This window comes from Penicillium concentricum (genome assembly GCF_028827145.1).
Source record: "Penicillium concentricum strain IBT 3081 chromosome Unknown utg000002l_segment0_segment0, whole genome shotgun sequence".
In the NCBI taxonomy this organism is placed as follows: Eukaryota; Fungi; Ascomycota; class Eurotiomycetes; order Eurotiales; family Aspergillaceae; genus Penicillium; species Penicillium concentricum.
This window is the reverse complement of record NW_026622755.1, coordinates 4,950,382-4,971,717: the sequence shown is the minus strand read 5'-3', so window position 1 is coordinate 4,971,717 and position 21,336 is coordinate 4,950,382. Positions and strand designations below refer to the sequence as shown.

The 21,336-nt window shown below is 46.5% G+C and overlaps 2 protein-coding genes across 2 annotated transcripts; both read left to right on the top strand.

Moving 5' to 3' along the window:
- Window positions 1-11,121: 11,121 nt before the first annotated feature.
- N7517_005530 (branched-chain amino acid aminotransferase, cytosolic) lies at window positions 11,122-12,534 on the top strand (the record flags this gene model as incomplete). Its single annotated transcript, XM_056723260.1, has 4 exons — window positions 11,122-11,359; window positions 11,416-11,713; window positions 11,764-12,462; window positions 12,522-12,534. The coding sequence occupies 4 exons, from the start codon at window positions 11,122-11,124 to the stop codon at window positions 12,532-12,534; spliced, it is 1,248 nt and encodes a 415-aa protein (XP_056579510.1).
- A 4,119-nt stretch (window positions 12,535-16,653) lies between these two features.
- On the top strand, window positions 16,654-17,646 carry N7517_005529 (bZIP transcription factor; the record flags this gene model as incomplete). The annotated part of the gene is made up of 3 exons (XM_056723259.1): window positions 16,654-16,816; window positions 16,872-17,431; window positions 17,500-17,646. 3 exons carry the CDS (start codon window positions 16,654-16,656, stop codon window positions 17,644-17,646), a joined length of 870 nt encoding a protein of 289 aa, XP_056579509.1.
- Between the last annotated feature and the right edge of the window lie 3,690 nt (window positions 17,647-21,336).

Sequence of the window (21,336 nt, the reverse complement as noted above, 5' to 3'; positions counted from 1 at the left end):
ATCATATAGCTATCTTGGTATAGCCATAGCTTCTTCTACTCCCTATCCCTAATGATTCGGATATTTAGGAACCAAGCTACTTCTCTATAATCAGTCAATTCCTAGTAGGATTCTAGATCTCGTTTAAGCTACTTTACTTTCTCCCGTATAGATCTGTGGCTAGCGATTAAGATATCGTCCATATAGAAGAAGACTAGTAGTCCTTCTCCTATAAAAATATATGGGTCTTTAGGTGCTTACTGTAACCCTAATTTACGGAGTACGCTAGCTGCTTCTTATTGCCATAGCCTAGGCGAGACTCATAGACCGTATAAAGCTCGGCGGAGCTTCTAACACTTACCTAGAATCTAGAAACCTTCAGGCATATAAGTGTATATATCCTTGTCCAATTTACTATTTAGGAACGCCGTCATAGTATCTCTTTATCTTAAATCGAGGTTAAAGGCAGCGACTAAGGCGAAGATCATCCTTGCTGTCCTTACTGCTAGGGTGGCAGCCCTCTTTTCTTTATGAGAAATGGTTTCTAAATCTCCTCGTATATAGATACGAGCCTTTAGCTTAATAAGATAGCCATCTTCATTAAATTTGTACGTAAAGACCCATAGTAAGGGGAGTATCTACTTACCTCTATCCTTTGGCCTTTCTATAACCTCGTAGGTATCCTTCTCGGTTAAGGAATTGATCTCCTTTCTTATTACTGCGAGGAAGCCTTCTTGGAAAGGATGATTTATAACATCCTTCTAGTGCTTAGGGACTAGTAGAAGATCATCTCGATAACGCCGGATCTCTGGCTTCTCAGCGTATAAGCCTACTATAAAGGCGTGTCGTACTCCTAGCGGGTCTTCTTCTATAGCCAAAGTGGAGTAGGCGAAATCCTGGTCTTATCTCGCCTAACGTCTTCGCTTACCGCTAATAATATTGCTTACGTTAATTCTACCGGTGATCTCCCTACTTAGTGCTAGCAATTCTGCCTATAGCTGCCTTTCTAGCTCATCTTCCACGTCGGAAATAGCTTTAGAAATAGCTTCGTGGTAGGTTAGGTCTCCGTCTAGTATATCCACCCCCTGACCTAGGCCAGCATCGGCTTCGGATTCTCGTTCTTAGGGCGGGGTAATCGGTAGCGGAGGAAGGTCTTCGTCGCTTGGAAAAGCACCTAGCGGTGCTTAAGGTTTCTGGATTTTAGGGACTCGGTGAATCGCTTATGAGACTATCGGTAAGGGTATTAATATATCTCGATTCACCCCCTAAAGTGGGGTAGTCTCCCTATTTATCCCTTCTTACTAGGGATTTTGCTACTAATTCCGCTAGGTATCTAGTTGCTAGGAGTCATCTAGATCCCGTGGATCCCTTTCCTCTTGCTCCCTAGTCTCCTAACTAGTAAGCAGTTGATTTATTACCTTAACAACCTCGTCGGCGGTGAGTTCCTGTGGTTCTTATATAATTGGCATAGGAATTAGCTGATATCTCTTATAATCAGGGGTGTATCTCCGTGTTTCGTCGATGACTACGTCCCTAATAGGCTTCACTTTTCCACTATGTGGAAACCAGATATTCCAGATATTTAATGCCATATATCCTACCAAGAAACTAATCTCCGCCCGTAGATTCATCTTATCGGTTCTCACTTACTTCTTAATCCTATAATAGGCCAAGCTCCCGTATAATCTAACATTAGATAGGTTGATTTTAGGTGCTTACGGTGCAAACTCCTTTCGTACCTTATCCTACGGCACGACCTAGCGATTCTTGGCGGTGATATACGACGGCGTACGGTTTAAAATCCATACTACGGCTCTCGTAAACTCCGGCCATAGGTCCTTTAGTAGCTTCCCTTCTAGCGTAAGCATCCTCATTTTGCTTATAATCATCCCGCTAGATCTCTTAGCATACCCATTTATCTTAGCGTGCCTAGGGGGAGTGTGATATATTAGGATACCATCTAAGCTAAGGCTATACTCGGCGGTATTTCCGGCGGAGGACTTATTGTCATAGTGGAATGCCTTAATTAGCAGCTTCCACTAGTTCCTTGCTAGTTCCACAAAGCGATTAATTGCTAGCTAGCACTTAGGCTTTAGTTCGTAGGTCATAATCTAGTGAAACCTCGGTCCTTCTAGATAGAAGTGGGATATCCAGCGGTGCTTATTATATGCTAGTTATATCTAGATTAGATTAAAATAGACCCTTCTAAAACGGCCAAAGGTGCGTCTAACTAGTCGTCTTGATATCTACTTAGGTGCTCGCCCTAAGTGGCAGGTTTAATATAGGGATTCTTACTCGGTAGACTTCTTCTCTTTATTATCGAGGACAACCCCTTCCACCATAGTGGTGAGTTTCTTCATACTCTTACGATCAATATGGCCCAATCGCCGGTGCCATAGCTCGCTTGATACCTTTGTTTCTAGGGGTTTCACTGACTTCCTCTATATGAAATAGGCTTACTGAGGCGGTGCTTCCCCGGGTTCGTCGAATATCCAAAGGTTAAATTAATCCTATAGGTTCACATAGACGACTAGCCTATCGTTAGGGTCCCGGATACAGTTTATACGTTGGCACTATATCCCCCCTTTCTTCATTAGCATCGAGTACGATACTAGGTTTATATAGAATCCTAGCGAATATAGGGCATCGCTTAGGGTGATCTCCATTCTTCCTTTCACTAGGTGTCTTCTAATCAATTTAACCGTACCCTTCCCTAGCACTTCGGTGGTGCTATCTCTAGTGGTGAGGTAGGTGGTTTTTAGGGTATATTAGACGAAGAGATCTCGATTATTGTATATATAGGAGCTAGAACCGGTGTCTAAAATCTAGCGGTTCTTTAGGATAGGATCGCTTTCCTTAGCAAGGGATAGGGCACGCTAGCTAATCACTTCTTACTTCTTCTGATCCGCACCTTGCTACTTATCCTTTTAGTGCTAGACAGTGGTCGCAAAGCTAACTTGGTTGGCGGCTTCGGCTTACCTTAGCTAATTTAACTCTACTATGGTTTTCTCCACCCATTTCTTCTAGGCCTAGTTCTTTACTAACACCTAGGTTGCTTTCTCTAGCTTCCTCTCGCTGATTTTCAGCCCTTCCGGTCGAATTTCCTCGTTTAAAACCTAGCATTCGGTGACCCTATACTTAGGATAGGTGTTACCATAGGGGCATTTCCTCTTTTCGAAGGGTAGGTTCTCTTATAAAGCCTATAAAGCCTATAAAGCCTAGGGTTTGGCTTCAGGCTTAGCTTCTAGGTGCCCTTACCAGGTGGAAAAGGCGCTCTTCGGGGGCGAGGTTGATGATACCTTTAGCACCCCTATTTCTCTATTCATTGCGCGAAAAGATTCGATAAGATCTCGCGTATCGTACACCTTCTTATCGATAACAATCTCTTAGTATTTACCCTGCCACCAGATAGGAAGCACTTCTTTCACTACGTATAGGAAGTCCCTATTAGTATCTCCAACGTTAATACTAAGGCTGATCGCTTGCTCTCTTAGGGAATTCCACTACTATAGCCACAGCTCAATATCCCCCGTCGGTTTTTGCATAGCGAAGACCTTCCATTTCATTCGAACCTCCTCCTTATACGCCGTCGACCGAGTAAAGCGAGATTTCAGGTATACTAGTCTATCATACGGTGTATGATATCCTATCAGATTAAGATGGTGCATTAAATCCAGGTAGGTAAGGATATATTCATTTATATCGCTTAGTCCTTTCGCCTGTTTCTCCCATCGAGCATATCTCAATTTGTATATATCCATACGATCTCTCCAATATCTCCGATTAGTTTCACTCCCATCCTCTAGGTATTCCGGTTCAATTAGCTCTTTTAGAGCTTCCGGCCTTATAGTGGGGGAGGTATTAGGATCATAGTGGTCCCAAACATTCTTCTATATCGTATATAGCTGCACCCGAGTATACTAAGTGAGCCACTGCGGCGAGTCCTTTAGTTTATCGCCCTTCATGGCGGAGAGAATTAATGCTGCTTCCATTGATAGATTTAGGGTTGCCATACAGCGCTAGGTGCTATAGGGATAGCTTTAGGGGTTGCTGTACCGCTTCAGGGGCTATTGGGGATAGCTTTAGGGGGTGTTCGTGTTATGGGGCCGTCGTACTTCGTACGAAGCCCTATGGAAGATGCTTGCTTATGCTGCGCGGAATCTGCCAAACGTTACCGCCTTCGACGGAATATGTACACATTTGTTAGCTCAGGAGAACTCCTCTCCTCAACGAAACCTTCTTGTTCTTAAAACCCGTCTAAGTTGCACAACTAGGCTAGTTCCGTAACATTAGGTTTCGTTCGTCACCTTTATCGACGCTTAGTAAGGAGTTCCTACTAGTACAGAGTGAGAGACAAGATGTCTTACCAACCACGACGACATAATACCTTTGATCACGACAACCTACCAGACGCACTACCGGCACAACAAGCGATGGGAGAGATCTTCCCCCCACCACGAGAGAACGATAGGATAGAAAGGGGGCCGACCCGGCCAACTTACCCCGATGTACGAACCTACAATGGACAGGACCCTAAGGAGTACGCAGCCTTTCGTACGAACTTGAAAATCAAGTTCTTGATGGATGCCCACTACTTTCACTCCGAGGAAATGAAGACCTACTACGCGTTTAGTAGGCTAGAAGGCATTGCGAGCCAGCAAGCCCACGCATGGATCGTAGCAATGGAGAATGAGAAGAAACCCCTCCTTCTCAATGAATTTTACCAAGCCATGGATCTCTACTTTGAAGACCCAGACAAGGAACAACGTGCCCTCGTACGAGTAAATTCGATGAAGCAGGGTAGGAGGAGTCTCCACGACTTCCTATCTGAGTTCGACCAGACACTAGTTACCGCGGGTGGATTACACTGGTCCGATGCCCAGAAGATGGCCCTTCTCCGGACCGCAATCAACGTCGATCTACTCCAGAGTACCGTCGGAGCTGAATTCGCTTCGTACGATGACTACCGGAACCGCCTTCTTCGGATCGACCACGACCTTCGGCAGATTGAAACGCTCCAGAAGAAGAAGTTAAGACCCTTCTTCCGTGGCAATCTCAGCAACACCCAAGACGACGCCGGCAGGATGGACTGGGAACCTACTCAAGCAACTAGGATCGCCGCCCTAGAAGCCGAGATCGCGGCCCTAAAGACAAACCAAAGGAGCAGTCCTTCTCGTACGAACGAACGGGCAAAATGGGTCTCCCGGGAAGAGATTGACCAACGCCGAATGAAGGGGGAATGCCTACGCTGCGGACAGAGAGGGCACCTGATTGCGGGCTGTAGACTACGGCCTGCCACCCGACCTCTAGAGGTGAACGCTGTCGATGCAGATGGAGACAACGACTCGGGAAAAGAATAACCTTCGTACGAAATCGTGTACGGAGGTCGCTAGATACTTCAAAATTGAAACATTCTGTTTGGGAAGAATTTGAAGCCACGCGTATGAACTCCCCACCGTTTGTCATTGCCGCGACCCTAGACCGACAAGCTATGGCCCGTACCTTAGTCGATAGCGGATGCCTATCGTACGGAGCTATCAGTGAAGCCTTTGCGAAAGAAAGGAACTTAGAGACTTTCGAGATCCTACCACGAACATTAAGAGGAATAGGAGGAAAGGGGACGATTTCACAAATCGTACGAACCTCCCTCTCAATTGACCACCACTTTGAGAAAGAGACCTACTTCTATATGATCCCTGATTCCATCGGATACGACCTGATTCTTGGCCTACCCTGGCTGAGACAACAGAACGCTTGCTTCGAACCTTTAAGGAACCGGTTATATCTTCGATCATCGAAAACCCGCCTCTATGGGATCGGCAAAACTCCTCTCCCCGATACTACAGAGATCTCGGCACTCTCAATGCATAGAGAGATTCAGTCAGCAATAAAAGACCATAATTCGTACGATTCCCAAATCTTTGCTGTCTCTATGGCCGATATCGAGAAAGCATTGAAAACCAAGAAACCAAAGGACCTAAAGGTGGAACTCCCCACTGAGTACCACGAATTCCTCCCTTTATTTGACCCCGACGAAGCGACTAAACTCCCACCACACCGCGGGGAAGGAATCGACCATAAAATCGAACTTATACGAGAAAATGGTAAAGAACCAATAGTCCCCTGGGGGCCCCTCTACAATATGTCGAACGAAGAACTTCTAGTGCTACGAAAGACCCTAAATGAGCTCTTGGATAAGAACTTCATTAGGGTTAGCAAATCCTCAGCAGCAGCACCAGTGCTATTCGTACGAAAGCCAGGAGGAGGGCTCCGTTTCTGCGTCGACTACCGAGCGCTAAACGCTCTCACAAAAAAGGACCGCTACCCCCTTCCCCTGATTCATGAGACGCTGAACCAGATCGGACGAGCGAGATGGTTCACGAAACTCGACGTATCAGCCGCGTTCCATAAGATCCGGATTGCCGAAGGAGAAGAATGGAAAACCGCGTTTCGTACGAGGTACGGACTTTACGAATGGCTTGTTACCCCCTTTGGCCTGGCCAACGCGCCGAGCTCATTCCAGAAATATATCAACTGGTCCCTACGAGAATACCTAGACGATTTCTGCTCCGCCTACCTCGACGATGTATTGATCTATTCGGAAGGGAACATCGAAGATCATCGAAAACACGTAAAGAAGGTCCTCCAGAAGCTACAGGAAGCTGGCCTACACTTGGATATTGGGAAGTGCGAATTCGAATGCACCGAAACCAAGTACCTTGGCTTTATCGTACGAGCAGGAGAAGGGGTTAAGATGGACGCTGAAAAAGTGCAAGCGATACTCGACTGGGAAACACCAACCACAGTCCGAGGCGTGAGGGGATTCCTCGGCTTTGCCAACTTCTACCGACAATTCATCCCAAACTATTCAGAAGTCGTACGACCTCTTACCCAACTCACGCAAAACAACGTCCCCTTTGTCTGGTCTACTATATGCGAGAAGAGCTTCCAGGAGCTAAAACGACTCTTCACAACAGAGCCGATACTAGCAGCCTTTGACCCATCTCGTACGACAGTGGTAGAGTCCGACTCGTCAGGATACACGGTTGGAGGAGTCCTCTCACAGTACGATGATAAGGGTGTGCTACGACCATGCGCCTACTTCTCCAAGAAAAACGCTCCCGCCGAGTGTAACTATGAGATCTACGATAAGGAGCTGCTCGCTGTCGTACGATGCCTAGAAGCATGGGACGCAGAACTACGTTCAGTCCAAGGGAAATTCCTCGTTATCACCGACCATAAGAACCTAGAATACTTCTTCAAACCAAGGAAGCTCACTGAACGGCATATGCGGTGGTCACTCTTCTTAAGTAGGTTCAACTTCGACTTCCAATATCGCCCCGGTACAGACAACGCCCGAGCGGACGCCCTATCACGACGAGACCAAGACAACCCAACCGAGGAAGACCCAAGAATCGCAGATCGTACGAAGTGTCTCCTAACGCAGATAGGAGACGATAAGGCTACTGTGAATATCCATGCCACGACCGCACAGCAAACCCCTGACGAACAAGACTGGGAGCTAGCGAGAGATGGGGATGACGAGTACCAGGGCGCTATACGGACACTACAACAGGGCCTACGGAAGTTCCCACCAGAACTAAAGCTAAAAGTCTCAACTTCCGAATGCACAATCGACCAAGCCCAGAAACTTCGCTTCCGCGGAAGGTTATGGGTCCCTAACTCTGAGCCCCTTCGTACGAAAATCATTCAGACCGCACACGACTCTCGACTCACCGGACACCCAGGGAGGGAGGAGACCTATACAGTGGTTAGCCGCGAGTACTTCTGGCCGAATATGTCGATCGACATCCGGAGATTCGTACGGAACTGTGACCTATGTAACGGGGCGAAACCATGGCGAGAGCTGAAGCGAGGCCTCCTAAAGCCGCTCCCGGTGCCAGAACAACCATGGCGAGACGTGGCCCTCGACTTCATCACCGATTTACCACCAAGCGACAGCCGTACGAACATCTTGGTAATCACAGATCGGCTGACAAAGGGAGTGATCCTAAGGCCGATGAAGTCAATTTCGGCCGAAGACTCCGCATGGGCAATCATTGACAGCCTCGTACGACAACACGGATTCCCAAACTCGATCGTCTCGGACCGAGGAACCCAATTCACAAGCCTCCTATGGGAACGGATCTGCCAGCTATGTAAGGTTATACGACGGCTGTCGACGGCCTACCACCCCGAGACCGATGGACAGACCGAACGACACAATAGCACGTTAGAAGTGTACCTACGCCTCTTCGTACGATTTGAACAGAACGACTGGAAACGCCTACTCCCAATGGCCGAACTTGCGTTAAATGGACGAGTCTCCGCAGCAACCGGCGTAAGCCCTTTCTTCCTAACCCACGGTTATAACCTCTCTCCATTTGACCCACCAATCGAGGAACCGCGTATAAACAGCACCATTACCACGCCAGAACCAAGCCCAATCCAAAAAGCAGAAACGATCGTACGAAAGCTAGCTGGAGCTATGGACTGGGCACGTGCATCGATAGCCTACGCCAACCAACAGATGGAAGCAAACGCTAACCGGCACCGACAACCGGCGCCTACCTTCCAAGTCGGAGACGCTGTTTGGTTAAACCTGAAAAATATACAGACCGAACGACCCTGCAAGAAGCTCGACTGGAAGAACGCAAAATATAGGGTTCAGGAAGTTATTGGTTCCCACGCAGTACGACTGGATACGCCACCCGGCATTCACCCAGTATTCCATGTTAACCTCGTACGACTCGCGACACAAGACCCCCTTCCGTCCCAACTGGCACACGAACCGCAACCACCAGCAATCATAGTCGACGACCAAGAAGAGTGGGAGATCGAAGAAATTATAGATGAGACACAAACACGCAGGAGGAACAACGCTCGTACGAGCTACAAGGTTAAGTGGAGAGGCTACACGAGACCAACCACAGAGCCAGCGGACGCACTCAAGGACACAATAGCGTTAGACGTGTGGCTACAGAAGACCGCACCGTTTAGAAAGATCGATGGGTCCCTTGATAAGGCTAGCTACTACGCTTCGTGCTAGTGCTAACTGAGTCTAGAAACCTCGATATTGTGTGTTGATTGCGTCTATGAAAAGTGCTAAGCCTCGTACGGTCTAGTCAATGAGCTCCTCTACAACAGAGGGCGGAGGGAGAGGGCCAGCTCCACACTTCCCGCTGCACTGGAGTGAAGCACAGCATTCGAAGGGCTTCGTTTCCCGCAGCAGTCAGACGGACCTTGACATACTGCTTCCCTCCGTGCTCAATGCGAGTCAGGGGCAGGAGCATACGCCGGGAGGAGGGTTCGACTTGACGCGGGTCGTACGACAGAAGATTGAAGTTAGACGACTCCATGGTTGACAGGAGGTTTGGAGACTGCGAATAAAAAATAAAAAAAAAGAAGAAGAAGAAGGGAATTGAGGACCTATTTATGCCTTCCAACTACAGCCCACATGCTACAAAGCAACGACGTCGTCGAACACGTTTGCCCTATTCGGCCAATCATAGGCCACGATTTTGTTTGCTTCTCCCATTGATTCCTAATCTGGCGTCTATTGAAGCAAACAGTCATTGTCCTAGGGGAGGGGGGTATTGTTATGGGGCCGTCGTACTTCGTACGAAGCCCTATGGAAGATGCTTGCTTATGCTGCGCGGAATCTGCCAAACGTTACCGCCTTCGACGGAATATGTACACATTTGTTAGCTCAGGAGAACTCCTCTCCTCAACGAAACCTTCTTGTTCTTAAAACCCGTCTAAGTTGCACAACTAGGCTAGTTCCGTAACAGTTCGGCCCTATACTTTGGTGATCGTGGCCTTACTAGGTGCGAACCGGGCTCATAACTGTCGAATACACTGGTATCCTAAAATGTATGGGTCCAATCAATGGTGTTAAAATCTCTGTATTTCAGTATCCCTTTTCCTAGCAATTTATATGGATTACGGATTACTAATTCAAAATTACTGCACAACCTGGATTAATTAAATCCCCGGTATGCCGGTCTGTATGCTCCGACAAGCTTTGATCACTGAAACAAGTCGCAGGAAGCTGGAGTTGGCAGACCGCTTAAAGTTGTAGCTACAGATCGGCCCTAGTGTATCAGCGATTTATCAATGATGACTTGATGGTGAAAGTTTCGACAGTCGTGAAGTCAAGCATTGCTCTCATGAACAACGCACCGACGCGGACATCAAGAAGTTGTGAATAGCACTGAACTCCTACAAAATGGGTAAAAGTCTGTTTAGAACTGATTTTGATTGTTCTACATAGTCATACTTGCGACTTCGTATTAGGCAGGTGGGTCTGACACTATTCACAGCAAGGAGGAGTATCAGTAAAATTACTGATTTTATTAATACTTCACGACATATAATCTTTTCGATATCAACAACAGATGGTCAACCTTAGAGGGTGAGCTCGATCAAAGCTTTAGGGCCACGTATATGTATCTATGTAGGTATATACCTCTGTCAAGCGTTCTGCTAATAGCCATAAATGTCAATCACTAATTGTGTTAGATACTATTTCTATTGCTTTCGCCAGAATTTCACGTGAAGCGATTTCATGCATCTAGCATGTAAACCAGAGTCTGCCTAACTCAGTTAGTACCAAGTCAATATATGTGCCACAACAAATCAAAGACGAGATAAGATGAGATTTACAGATTCTATTCGATCAAAACGATGTAACAGAAAATAGGCATTGCCACGATCATTAATTTTAAAAAAAACCTTCTAAACCTTGAACCCGTTCCTACCCTTAACCAGATCCCTCAGACTATACAACCTCGAAGTCTACAGACCTGAGGACTGAGGCGCGACCGACGCAAGCCGCAGGAAGCCGAAGTCGGCGGACAACTCTAATTTGCGGCCCCTGATTGGCCAATATGACAACCACATTCTCTATCTGTAGGGCGGTGGCAGAACTTTGCATTTGGGGCCTCCGAGTCATCGGAGTTGTTGTCGAGCTCCGCAGAGATACTGCAGTTCTGGGGAGTCATCTTTCTGGTTGTCATATAAATCTCTATTGACTTCCTCGATTTAAGTACGTGTATACTCCTTCCATTGACTCAATTGACACACCTTGCACTCTCTACCCCCTTGGCTGGCCATTGGATCGTTCCTAACATCACCAAAGTCATGAAGTCGCTTCACCAATTGGCTCGCCGGCAGGCACTGACCGGGCTCGCAATGCCCCGCGTCCTCTCCTCACAAAAAATTACCGCCAGCTGGACATGGCAAAGAGCCTTCAGCGCCTCCACAGCAGCCGCTTCTCAGCTCCCAGGCCTTGACGCTTCAAAATTGACTATCACCAAGACCACTACCCCCAAGGAGCTGATGGACTCGAAGGATCTTGTCTTTGGCAAGTACTTCACAGGTAAGAGAATCTCTGCGCTTTATTACCTTCCAGGCACTGACTGGAAGTAATTGTAGATCATATGCTCTCCGTGGAATGGACAGCTACCGACGGGTGGCACGCACCTCGCATTGTCCCCTACCAGAACCTAAGCCTGGATCCTGCAACCTGTGTGTTCCACTATGCATTTGAATGTTTTGAGGGCATGAAGGCGTACAAGGACAGCAACGGCGGCGTCCGTCTGTTCCGCCCCAACAAGAACATGGAACGCCTTAACAAGTCTTCTGCACGCATTGCTCTTCCTACTGTGGACGGTGACGAATTGACGAAGATCATTGGAGAATTTGTGAAGCTGGACAGCCGGTTCATTCCAGAGTAAGTACATCTTGCGTGCCTCAGATAGACATCCTGGCTAACCTCTCCAGTGCTCGTGGCTACTCCTTGTACCTACGCCCTACCATGATCGGTACCCAGAAGACCTTGGGCGTTGGCCCACCAGGATCCGCTCTCCTGTATGTCATTGCCAGCCCAGTGGGTCCTTATTATCCCACTGGCTTCAAGGCCATCGACCTGGAGGCCACTGATTACGCCGTCCGCGCCTGGCCCGGCGGTGTTGGTGATAAGAAGCTTGGAGCTAACTACGCCCCCTGCATTCTGCCTCAACTCGAGGCCGCATCCCGTGGCTTCCAGCAGAACCTGTGGCTCTTCGGCGAGGAGGAATATGTTACCGAGGTCGGCACCATGAACCTCTTCATTGCCTTAAAGAACAAGGAGACTGGAGAGAAGGAACTGATCACTGCTCCTCTTGACGGCACAATTTTGGAGGGTGTCACTCGTGATTCCGTTCTGACCCTCGCTCGTGAGAGACTCGGCCCCAAGGGCTGGAACATCTCGGAGCGTAAGATTCGCATGTCGGATGTTGCCGAGGCATCCGAGGAGGGCCGCTTGATCGAGGTATTCGGTGCCGGCACTGCTGCCATCGTCAGCCCAGTCCGTAACATCAGCTACAGAGGCAAGATGGTTGCATGTGGTCTGAAGAAGGATGAGGAGGCTGGTGAGATTGCTCTCCAGATGAAGAACTGGATGGAGGGTATCCAATACGGCGACGAGAAGAACCCTTGGAGGTAAGTTGGCACTAATCTTTATTGAACCCGGATGATTATATACTAACAATATGCTACAGTGTCGTGATCTAAGGCAGACATGTCAGTTAAAGAGGGATTCTCAACCCAGGCTTTGTGGTATGGCCGCATAGGCTGTCAAAAGTCCTTGCTCGTGCGGTATTTTCTTGGTTAATTTTGCATTTTGTTTGATTATTTGCGGTACCGAGGCTACCGAGCAGCGAGCGTCTTTTACATATTCATCTGGAGGTTGGTTCTTTATACAGAGCTTTTCTGAACTTTGCCATTCTCGGTTTTTCGTTGAGTCCACGATTTCGTAGGGATGAAAGGGAAAAAGAAGAGCATAACTAGTGTATATGCCGAGTACCAAACAAATCATCTGGAACTGACAAATCACAGTTGCTAGAAAGAGAAATACAAGGTCTCACCAAGTTAGTTCAACTTCATTGGCTCGCCCCAAATCGTAGTAAAGCAACATACGACGGGATTGGGCCGGGGGTCTTCGAACATTAGCTCATCGCAATGCCGCTTGGACTTTGATTTATAACTATGATTATATATCAGCGTGGAACTTACTTACATAACGCGACGATCTATCCAGAACAGGGTTACCAAGATAAAGGAAAAAGAACATATTGCTTGCGGAGTATGTAAAGGAGAAGAAATGACACGGAATTTGTTGATAAATTCAGTTGAAGTAAACATCTTCAAATCATAGCGGAAGAAAAGGCTTCATATCTACTACATCTATTACCTAGGTAGGATCCATACGACCCACTCGATTGACCGAATTTGGCCATTGATTCGTCAAGGCTATCGATCGACAAACAGTCTAGATACAACGTCGTGTCTAGGTAGTCTTTTTGGGTGACTTATCGTCAACTCTTCGCCTATCTTCTTACAGATCACGGTTAGTATTTTGTAGGGTTTGTCTTCAAAGATTTCTTTACATATATCCTGCTTAAAAAATACTATTTAACGGTAGAGTTAACAAATCATATAGATCTATCTGTTTTCATACAGGACGACTACCAGAAATGGTTGCGACTGACCGTATACCTAACGTCGAATGACGGTAATCCTCTATGGTTTTCTTTTATATCGAGGTATGAAACGCTATCTGCACCATAATTTAGAGAATAGGTTGCCTTGTATTATTTCACTAAAGTCAAGAGCACGAACATTACTAGAAATCACTCCATTATAGCGATAAAATATAATCCCATCCAAGGCCAAGGTCAACCATCAGATTCAGCAGAAGCACAGACAATGTGCGACACCTGCCAGGCCACCTGTTATCCTCAAGCACATGAAGATCACAGTTTAGTCAGATTCTCCAGTTTGACCTTGTACGAACACAGTGCTGACGATTGTCAGCCACCCGTACCCGTAACCCCCACCTGTCTCGTCTTAAAACCTTCAAGTCGAAGTCAACTTCTGGCTCCTCACATGCTACCCGAGGATAAATACTAGAGATAGGGCTACATAGGCTCTAGTCACATGGTCATAGAGACCAAATCAATAACTCCAATTGATAGTCCGGATATATTGATCGTACCAATGCAGCCTAAAACAGCATCAGATATTGAGCTGCACCTGAACCAAAAATAAGGTAAGATAGGCGACATGCAGAACGTGGACCACGTGGAATGAGGCTAAGCCTAGACGCGACAAGGGAAGCGAGATGCAAAGAGACGGACTATGTAGAGAAGGTTTCATGCTCAATCTGTACGCCCTTCGGCTACAGATCAAAATTTAGAATCACAGTGGGATACAACAGGCGTTTCAGGATGTTCTGCATGGTTAACAATTGGGATTGTTTGATCTCATTGGCCAAATTTAGTGTCCGGCATATTTGGGGTTGCAATGAAGGATTAAATTATATTGCATCGGGAAATAACCGGACTTGGGGGGTGTGTGGCTTGGAGGGAACTGGTCGGCGTCTTATCTTGAAATACCCCCGACTCTAGAGTCTATAATTATTCTCTTCCGGACTTATTGTCGGATAAATATAGTTAAATTTAAACCTGGAGAAGTGAAGTGCTGAGCGATGTCTTTTGTGTTACTCGAGACAACCTTAGAGAGCAAGGACATTCTTACCATGTTTCGCATTTGCCATGGACTCGCATTCGGAGATGTTTGATCATATCCAGCTTTCAGCACTGGACGCCTTGTCCGACATCTCCGATCTGGGCAAATCTATTTGAAGGAAAGTCGGATGAAGTTGACTCTAGTAGGTGTGGGATTCCACACTCGGTCCATTTCACGTTTAGTGTAACAATCCTACGCGAGAACGACAACGTGTTAGAACTAAGAGGCTCGGAGATTGCCGTCATCGATATTCCTCGAGTGACACTAAACTTCCAAAGAAAAAAAAATAAAAAGTAAAAAAGTAAAAAGACAATGGGGGAAAAGGCAATGGATTCTGCAGATATGCGTATGTCATGGGTGTCGGACACAGCAAGGTCGGGGGCTGCATAGTCCACCGCCAGGAACATTCTTCTAGATTGTTACTAGAAGGCTCAAAATGCAACCCATCCAAGCATCTGGGGACGAGCATGGTATGTGATTGGCTATAATCCCTGCAGGAGGAAGAGTTTCCACTAGGATGGCTGTGCAATTCTTAGAATTCCAGCCGGCATGGACAGCATTAGCGGTGAAGACAAGTATGTACCGGGTACCTGAGCTGCCGTGTTCATTGAGTGTGTGTGAGGTCATGGGATGCCTCTCTCCGACATTACTCAATCAGGAATAAGAAGGTCCAGCTCAGCCCTATATAGGGAGATAATGACCTTTCGGGCGACGCACTGGCGGAGTTGGTTCCTAATACGCACTGCATTCCTATGAACCCCGGCCCGGATTGGTGGGAGACCCTGCAAGGCCACCTATTCATAGCCTTGTCTTACCAGAAAAAAAGAGCCTCTTTTTTTTTAGTGGATTTCCCCTCTCTAAACCCCCTTGTCGGGGGCCACGAATGATGTCCGTATTCTTTTGTTGGAGTTCAAGCATCTGGGTCTGAGCGTATCTCCGGGGGCTAGACAAGTAGGCAAACAGTGGACCTTAAATCCTAACTGCGGGAGACGGATTTATTGCGCAACATATGCCTAGATTGGTATTCTGAATGCCGCCAATCAGGCAACCAGTGGAAGCGCGTCAATGAGGTCACTATCACAGATAATTACAATTATAAAAAGCAAATTGACATTAATTATAGAGATGTCTAGTACAGGGGTGAATCAGTATACGAACTACCCAATGGTTTTGTAGGGCGATACAGCCCTAATTTTCTAGGACGCCTAGATCTCAAAAAATATAGTGAAACATTTTTAGTTTTCATTGTGTATATCCAAAACTCTCTATTGCAATAGAATAATCCTCAAGATCAGCCAAAGAGTCAGATCTTTATCCCCTTAGTCCGTTGCCAAGATGACAAAAAAAATAAAACGTGGTTAATGACCGTGCTTAAAGCAACCCACGTGAGAATAAGTGAAAAGCAAGGTGTAACCCCAAAGTCCACGCATCCCGTTTCATCCCTGGGCATATCGTGTCTCGGGCCAGTCAGGTCGAATGAGGATCGCCTCCAAGCGAACGTCTGGTTAGCGTGTCCCGGCCCAACTCCAATAATCCATCCTACCATCTTGGGATTTTGATCATACGCCGTACCACTTTGGTGCTACATGTTAGATCTGAGATCCCCGATCCGCAACTGACCGGTCTGTCGGTGTTTTTAGTAGTCTAGTAATTTGGTAGGTGGTTTAAGTTGTTTTGATTATAGCTATGGGTATCTTGATTTTAACAGATTTTAACAGGTTTAGTTGAGGAATGATTTGAGAGGGTTTCATAAATCCCAAGTCTCAATTTACAGAGGCTGAATGTGAGCAAAATTAATTAAAAAATAATAATAAAAACCGGGACTTTGTGCACATGGCAGGTCGAGTCTAATGGTATTCGAGCACGGACTGAGCTGGTTATCGCGACGGGGCTTAGCTGCAAGGCCCGAACCAATTCCAGCTGGCATTGGATTCTTATATATAAATATACTGGCATCCACTTGGCTTTAGCCTCATAGCCCCGTTATTCATATCTCTCTCTCTCTCTTCACCTTTTCTACATCTACATCTATACTCTCTATTCTCTATCCTCTATTCTGTACTTTATCTTTATCTCTGCTCTTAGCTTTTACCTATTTTTACCATGAATCGCTCTCCATCGTATGATGGCCGTTCCGGCTCTCGCGGTAGTCACAGCAATAGCAGCGCATTCAGCCCTAACGCCAACCCAAACGAGGACTGGACCAAGATCTCTGATCTCGCAGAGCGCCGACGCATTCAAAACCGTATTGCTCAGCGCAACTATCGTAAGTAAAAGACAACCAGAGTCTCATACATTTCTGACTCGGCGCAATCCAACAGGCAAGAAATTGAAGCGCCGCCTGGAGGACCTCGAGAGACGAGCTGCTACTTCCGCTTCGCCAGAACAATCACACGCAGAGCCAGTGTCTCCCAAGCCGTCACCAAAGACTCGAACAAAGCAGCGATCGTCCAAAACCACAGATGTCAAGCCTCACTCGCAGTCAGACCGAGCTGGTTCGTACGATTACTATTCCCCCGAGGACCGTCAAACCATGTTCGCCCAGCAATGTACCCGCCAGCTCTCTGCTTCTCCTCCACCAGTTTTTTCCTACCCGTCCATGTCACCGTATGACACCTACCGGCCATCCGCCTACGCCCAATCTCCCATCTACCACGCCGCACCGAGCACCTACAGCGAAATTGCCTACCAGACCGAATACGGTGAAGCTGTCCCTTCGCTGGTCCCTGTGCTCCCATCGATGCAAGCTCGAAAACTCGCCTACGACGAAGATCTGATCAGTCCATTCAGTATGAGCTACGCAACAATGGCCGGGATTGACCTGTGTCAACAGCAAGCCCAAGCGCAGGCCCATTCTCAACACCAGCCTTCTGCGCTTCCGGTACATTTTCCTCGCTGAACCTACTCATCGACCAGTCAGCTAATATCTGTCTGCGTTTTTTTTTCCAGATGCCAGCGCTTGCATACTACGAGGACCAGCGAGCACCATCGACGTCACCAGAGGCATCTATTTTCACATTCCCGCTCACGCCGGAATCAGTCCCATGCTCGCCTCGCTCCATGCATGGCCTGTATGAGTACGATTTGCGGTCATAAGGGGATCGGGGGGATCGGGGGGATCGGGGACGCGAAAGGCCGAACGGGTATTTCCGCCCCGTCCAGGCCTAACTACCCCCCGAACGGCCTCGAAGTCCACGTTTTTCCCTTTTGCCTCCGAATTGGCTCTCCACTCTCGAGTCATTTATTTTTATTGCTTTTATTTGTGTTAGCCCCCTGTTATGTGTGATGAGATAGCTGCATGATAACTGGCGTTGATTTTTCTATTGGTAGCGTGGTGTTAAAGGGAACAGGGATGAGCTAGGGAGCCACGTTGAAGGATGATTTTCTTTTTTTCTTTTTGTCTTTTTTGGATTCTCTTTTCTGTTTTGATTAAATGCAGATCTACAGATGGCGAATTTGATAACATCTCAATAGAAATCCTATAAAGTTCTCATAGTCGATTGGTCCAAACCAAAAGGTCAACTTGCCTAACTCCACGGCCCCCAAACCTCCGTGCGGGATTTTCAATTTCAGCTTAGCCAGAAACATTTTGCCTGAAACTGTTTCCATGCAGTGATTGACGTACTCCGTATCCTTTCCTAGATGCCCAGTTTTGATAGCCCTAACTAGTGAAGACTTATAGATGACACAGACCAATTCCTTAAAGCGGACAAGTTCATAGTTACATGACTCAAACAAGGCTCTCGAACTCGAAGTCCAATAACCGTCAACTAAGAACCAGTCTACTGGGAAACTCCCGATCCCTGCAGAAAGAGACAATCACACCCCACATCACTTGTTTATCCCGGCATTTGCCAAGTTCGACTAAAGCCATCTTTGTATTGAAAGGATTTTTTTTAAATTAGCTATTTTCAATGAGATCCCGAACAAATCCACCGGATGATGCAATCTGCTTGCAAATCTGCAATATTTTCCATCAAATCCACTATTCCGGTTACATAGTGTACTATATTGTATGTGCAGAGGTACGGAGGTGGTCCGAGAATTTGCTGCGCCTCAACTCTTGGGTTTTACCCCTCGTTTCAAGCATTTGTACTTTGGCTAGGGACAACACATTAGGTCTCCTCCATACTAATACACCAAGAAAGTCAACCGAAAACGGTAGCCAAGTAAAACACGCCTATACTCTGGCTTTTTTTCCAACAGTTACCTCCACTTCGGATTGGCGATGTTTCGCCCGGCTAGAAGAGACACTTTACATCCGGTCCCAAAGGTCTCGGAGGAACAGCCGCACCTTGGATCCCTCCAATGATAGCTATCCAAGACCAGTGGCACGGGTACCATATGCAACACAATGAACCTCAGGAGATACTATAAACCCACGGCCCCTCCAAATACCGGGAACAGTCTAGTCACTAGAGGGGCTGAAAGGGCTGAAAGGAAAAACACTATAATTTAGGTAGTTTTCTTCCCGTCCCACATGGAAGAGGTTAAAGGGCTAAACGCAATTCCAGCCAATTATCTTCTTTTTCCTGTCCTGGCTTAGCTTGGGGGCCCCTTATCGTTGGCGGCTCTGGTCTGCAGCGTTTCCCGCCTATCCCCCATCCCTGTGGATCATATATGCGCTTGGTCAAAAAGGAAGGTGTTTTTCTTATTACTCCGTGTCTTTCCCAATTCCACTCTCTGCATGTTGCATGTTGCAGTGATTCACCCGCATTGTCCTCAACCTTATCTACAAAAATGTCAAGTCAATATTGCCGAGCCGAATTGAAACTAGGAAAGGATAAGGGAAGGCAAAAAGAAAGGGTGAGCCATCCTCTTGGCTTGCCAATTGACAATTTTGGAATGATCGAGAATACTTAGGTATAGAGGGAGGATATATCCAGCACATACTCCGTACCTAGGTACTACACTATTACAAAGAACAATCCCAGTCCAAAAAAACTCAATCTGGATAAAAGCCAACAAAATAAACAGGAATATGCAGAAAAAGCACAAGTTGTGATGAGCACGCCTAGTAGAACAAAGTTCCCGGAGTTATCCACTACAAATGTGATTAGCCCAAAAAAAAACAAGCCAAGTGCAAATCCCGTTGAAATGTCCATAAATTATGCTCAAAAATCAGCTAAACCAGCCTATCGTCAACCAGACCCATAGGGCGCCTTAAAGGGATATGCCCGTCAAACTCCACATTCTGCAGCGGGGCTGGCCGCAGTAAGCACGGGAGACCGCAGTATTGGGAACGGTACGGAGTATGGAGTACGGAGTAAGTCCTTCAGTTTTCACAGGAATTCTTCATTGGGTGAATCGGTTTTACCTTGACAAATGGGGAAGTGCGATGAATGACTCATGGTTTGTGTCTTAGTATGTAGTATTGTATAGAACTATTTTTGGAGGGAACGGATAGTGGCTTCGGTCAAAAACTCGGTCGTAGTCTGCTTAGATTTTGGCTTTGGTCTTTTGGGGGGTCTAGATCGATTCATTGTGGCCCTGGAGTAATTTCCACTTCGCTGGCAGTGCGTGGCACTAATTGAGTATAGTAAAGAGTAGATTGTCAACGAATATGCCATATGAGTCTATAATTATGAATCTTTGAAACCAAAGGTTATACGTAGAAAATTCTCTTGCACAAAGTATAATTTTCCCGCCCTTTTCTGCTGTCTACCTATACAGCTGACAAAGGACCGAAAATATATCAAAGACATCTATGTTGTAAACAGGATATCTGAGACCACTAGAAAGACTACTAAAAAAGACATCTAGAGTATTAATTGGAGGATTGAGGGTCTAGGCTCGGGTGAAGGGAAAACGTGGACTCAATGTTTAATACACGCATTGGACAATAATAATTTTATTTACAGTTCTTCCAGGCCTTCATAGGCTTTCAGTATGGTAATAGAAGGCTTGTTTTGCTCTGAGTTTCCCCCTGTTTTAGTTACCTCTAAATTCTAGTTCCAATCTTTTCTCGAGAGCCTTTTATATTCTGGGTTGAATGTAGAAGATAATACGGAGTATATCTATCATATCCCGATATCCAGACCACAGATTAGAATGTATAGTGTGTTTAATACCGGCGCTTCGTCGATGGGCTCATCCATTAGAATATTTTGAATGCTATCCCGCACGAACCTTTTTGCTGCTGGTCCTTTCCATGGAGAACTCCTCATTCGCGCCAAATTCCCCAATGAAGGTGCACTCCCACTCCAGTGAGGGAATCTTATATATGTCAAAACTGTCCCACGGCTCGGTAGATGTCCACTTCCTCTCGGTTTCTTGGGTTCTTGATATTCGAACAATGCGAGGCTCCAGGTTGTTGATATTAGGACAATGCCGTTCGAGGGCGTAAACCTGCCTAAAATATAATTCTTTCCGAGCCACTGGAATCTTGAAAGGAAGAAGGTCTGTGTAATCACGAATGATAGTTGAGTTGGTATATTGTTCTCGGTTTAGGGTTCGAGGAAACAGCAAACAAGAAAACTCAAGGTTGCACATCTATAAATGATCTACATTAGAGTGATAATAAGCAACTATGCCTCTCCACTGCCCATTCAATGCACAGGGTCCAGTATATTAGGATGGTGAACACATTTCTAGGCCGACTGTCGAGGCATAGTATCCAGTGCCAAGATATAAGATCATGCAGGGTCATTAAAGTTAAAGATCTCACCCTTTGTCCATATATCTGTATGTCGCCTCATATTCTTGCATATAGATTTAGAGGGACCAGGATAGTTAAAGGGGTTAGCGGGAAATGATAGAATGTTGTTGAAACAAGTGATATAGCAA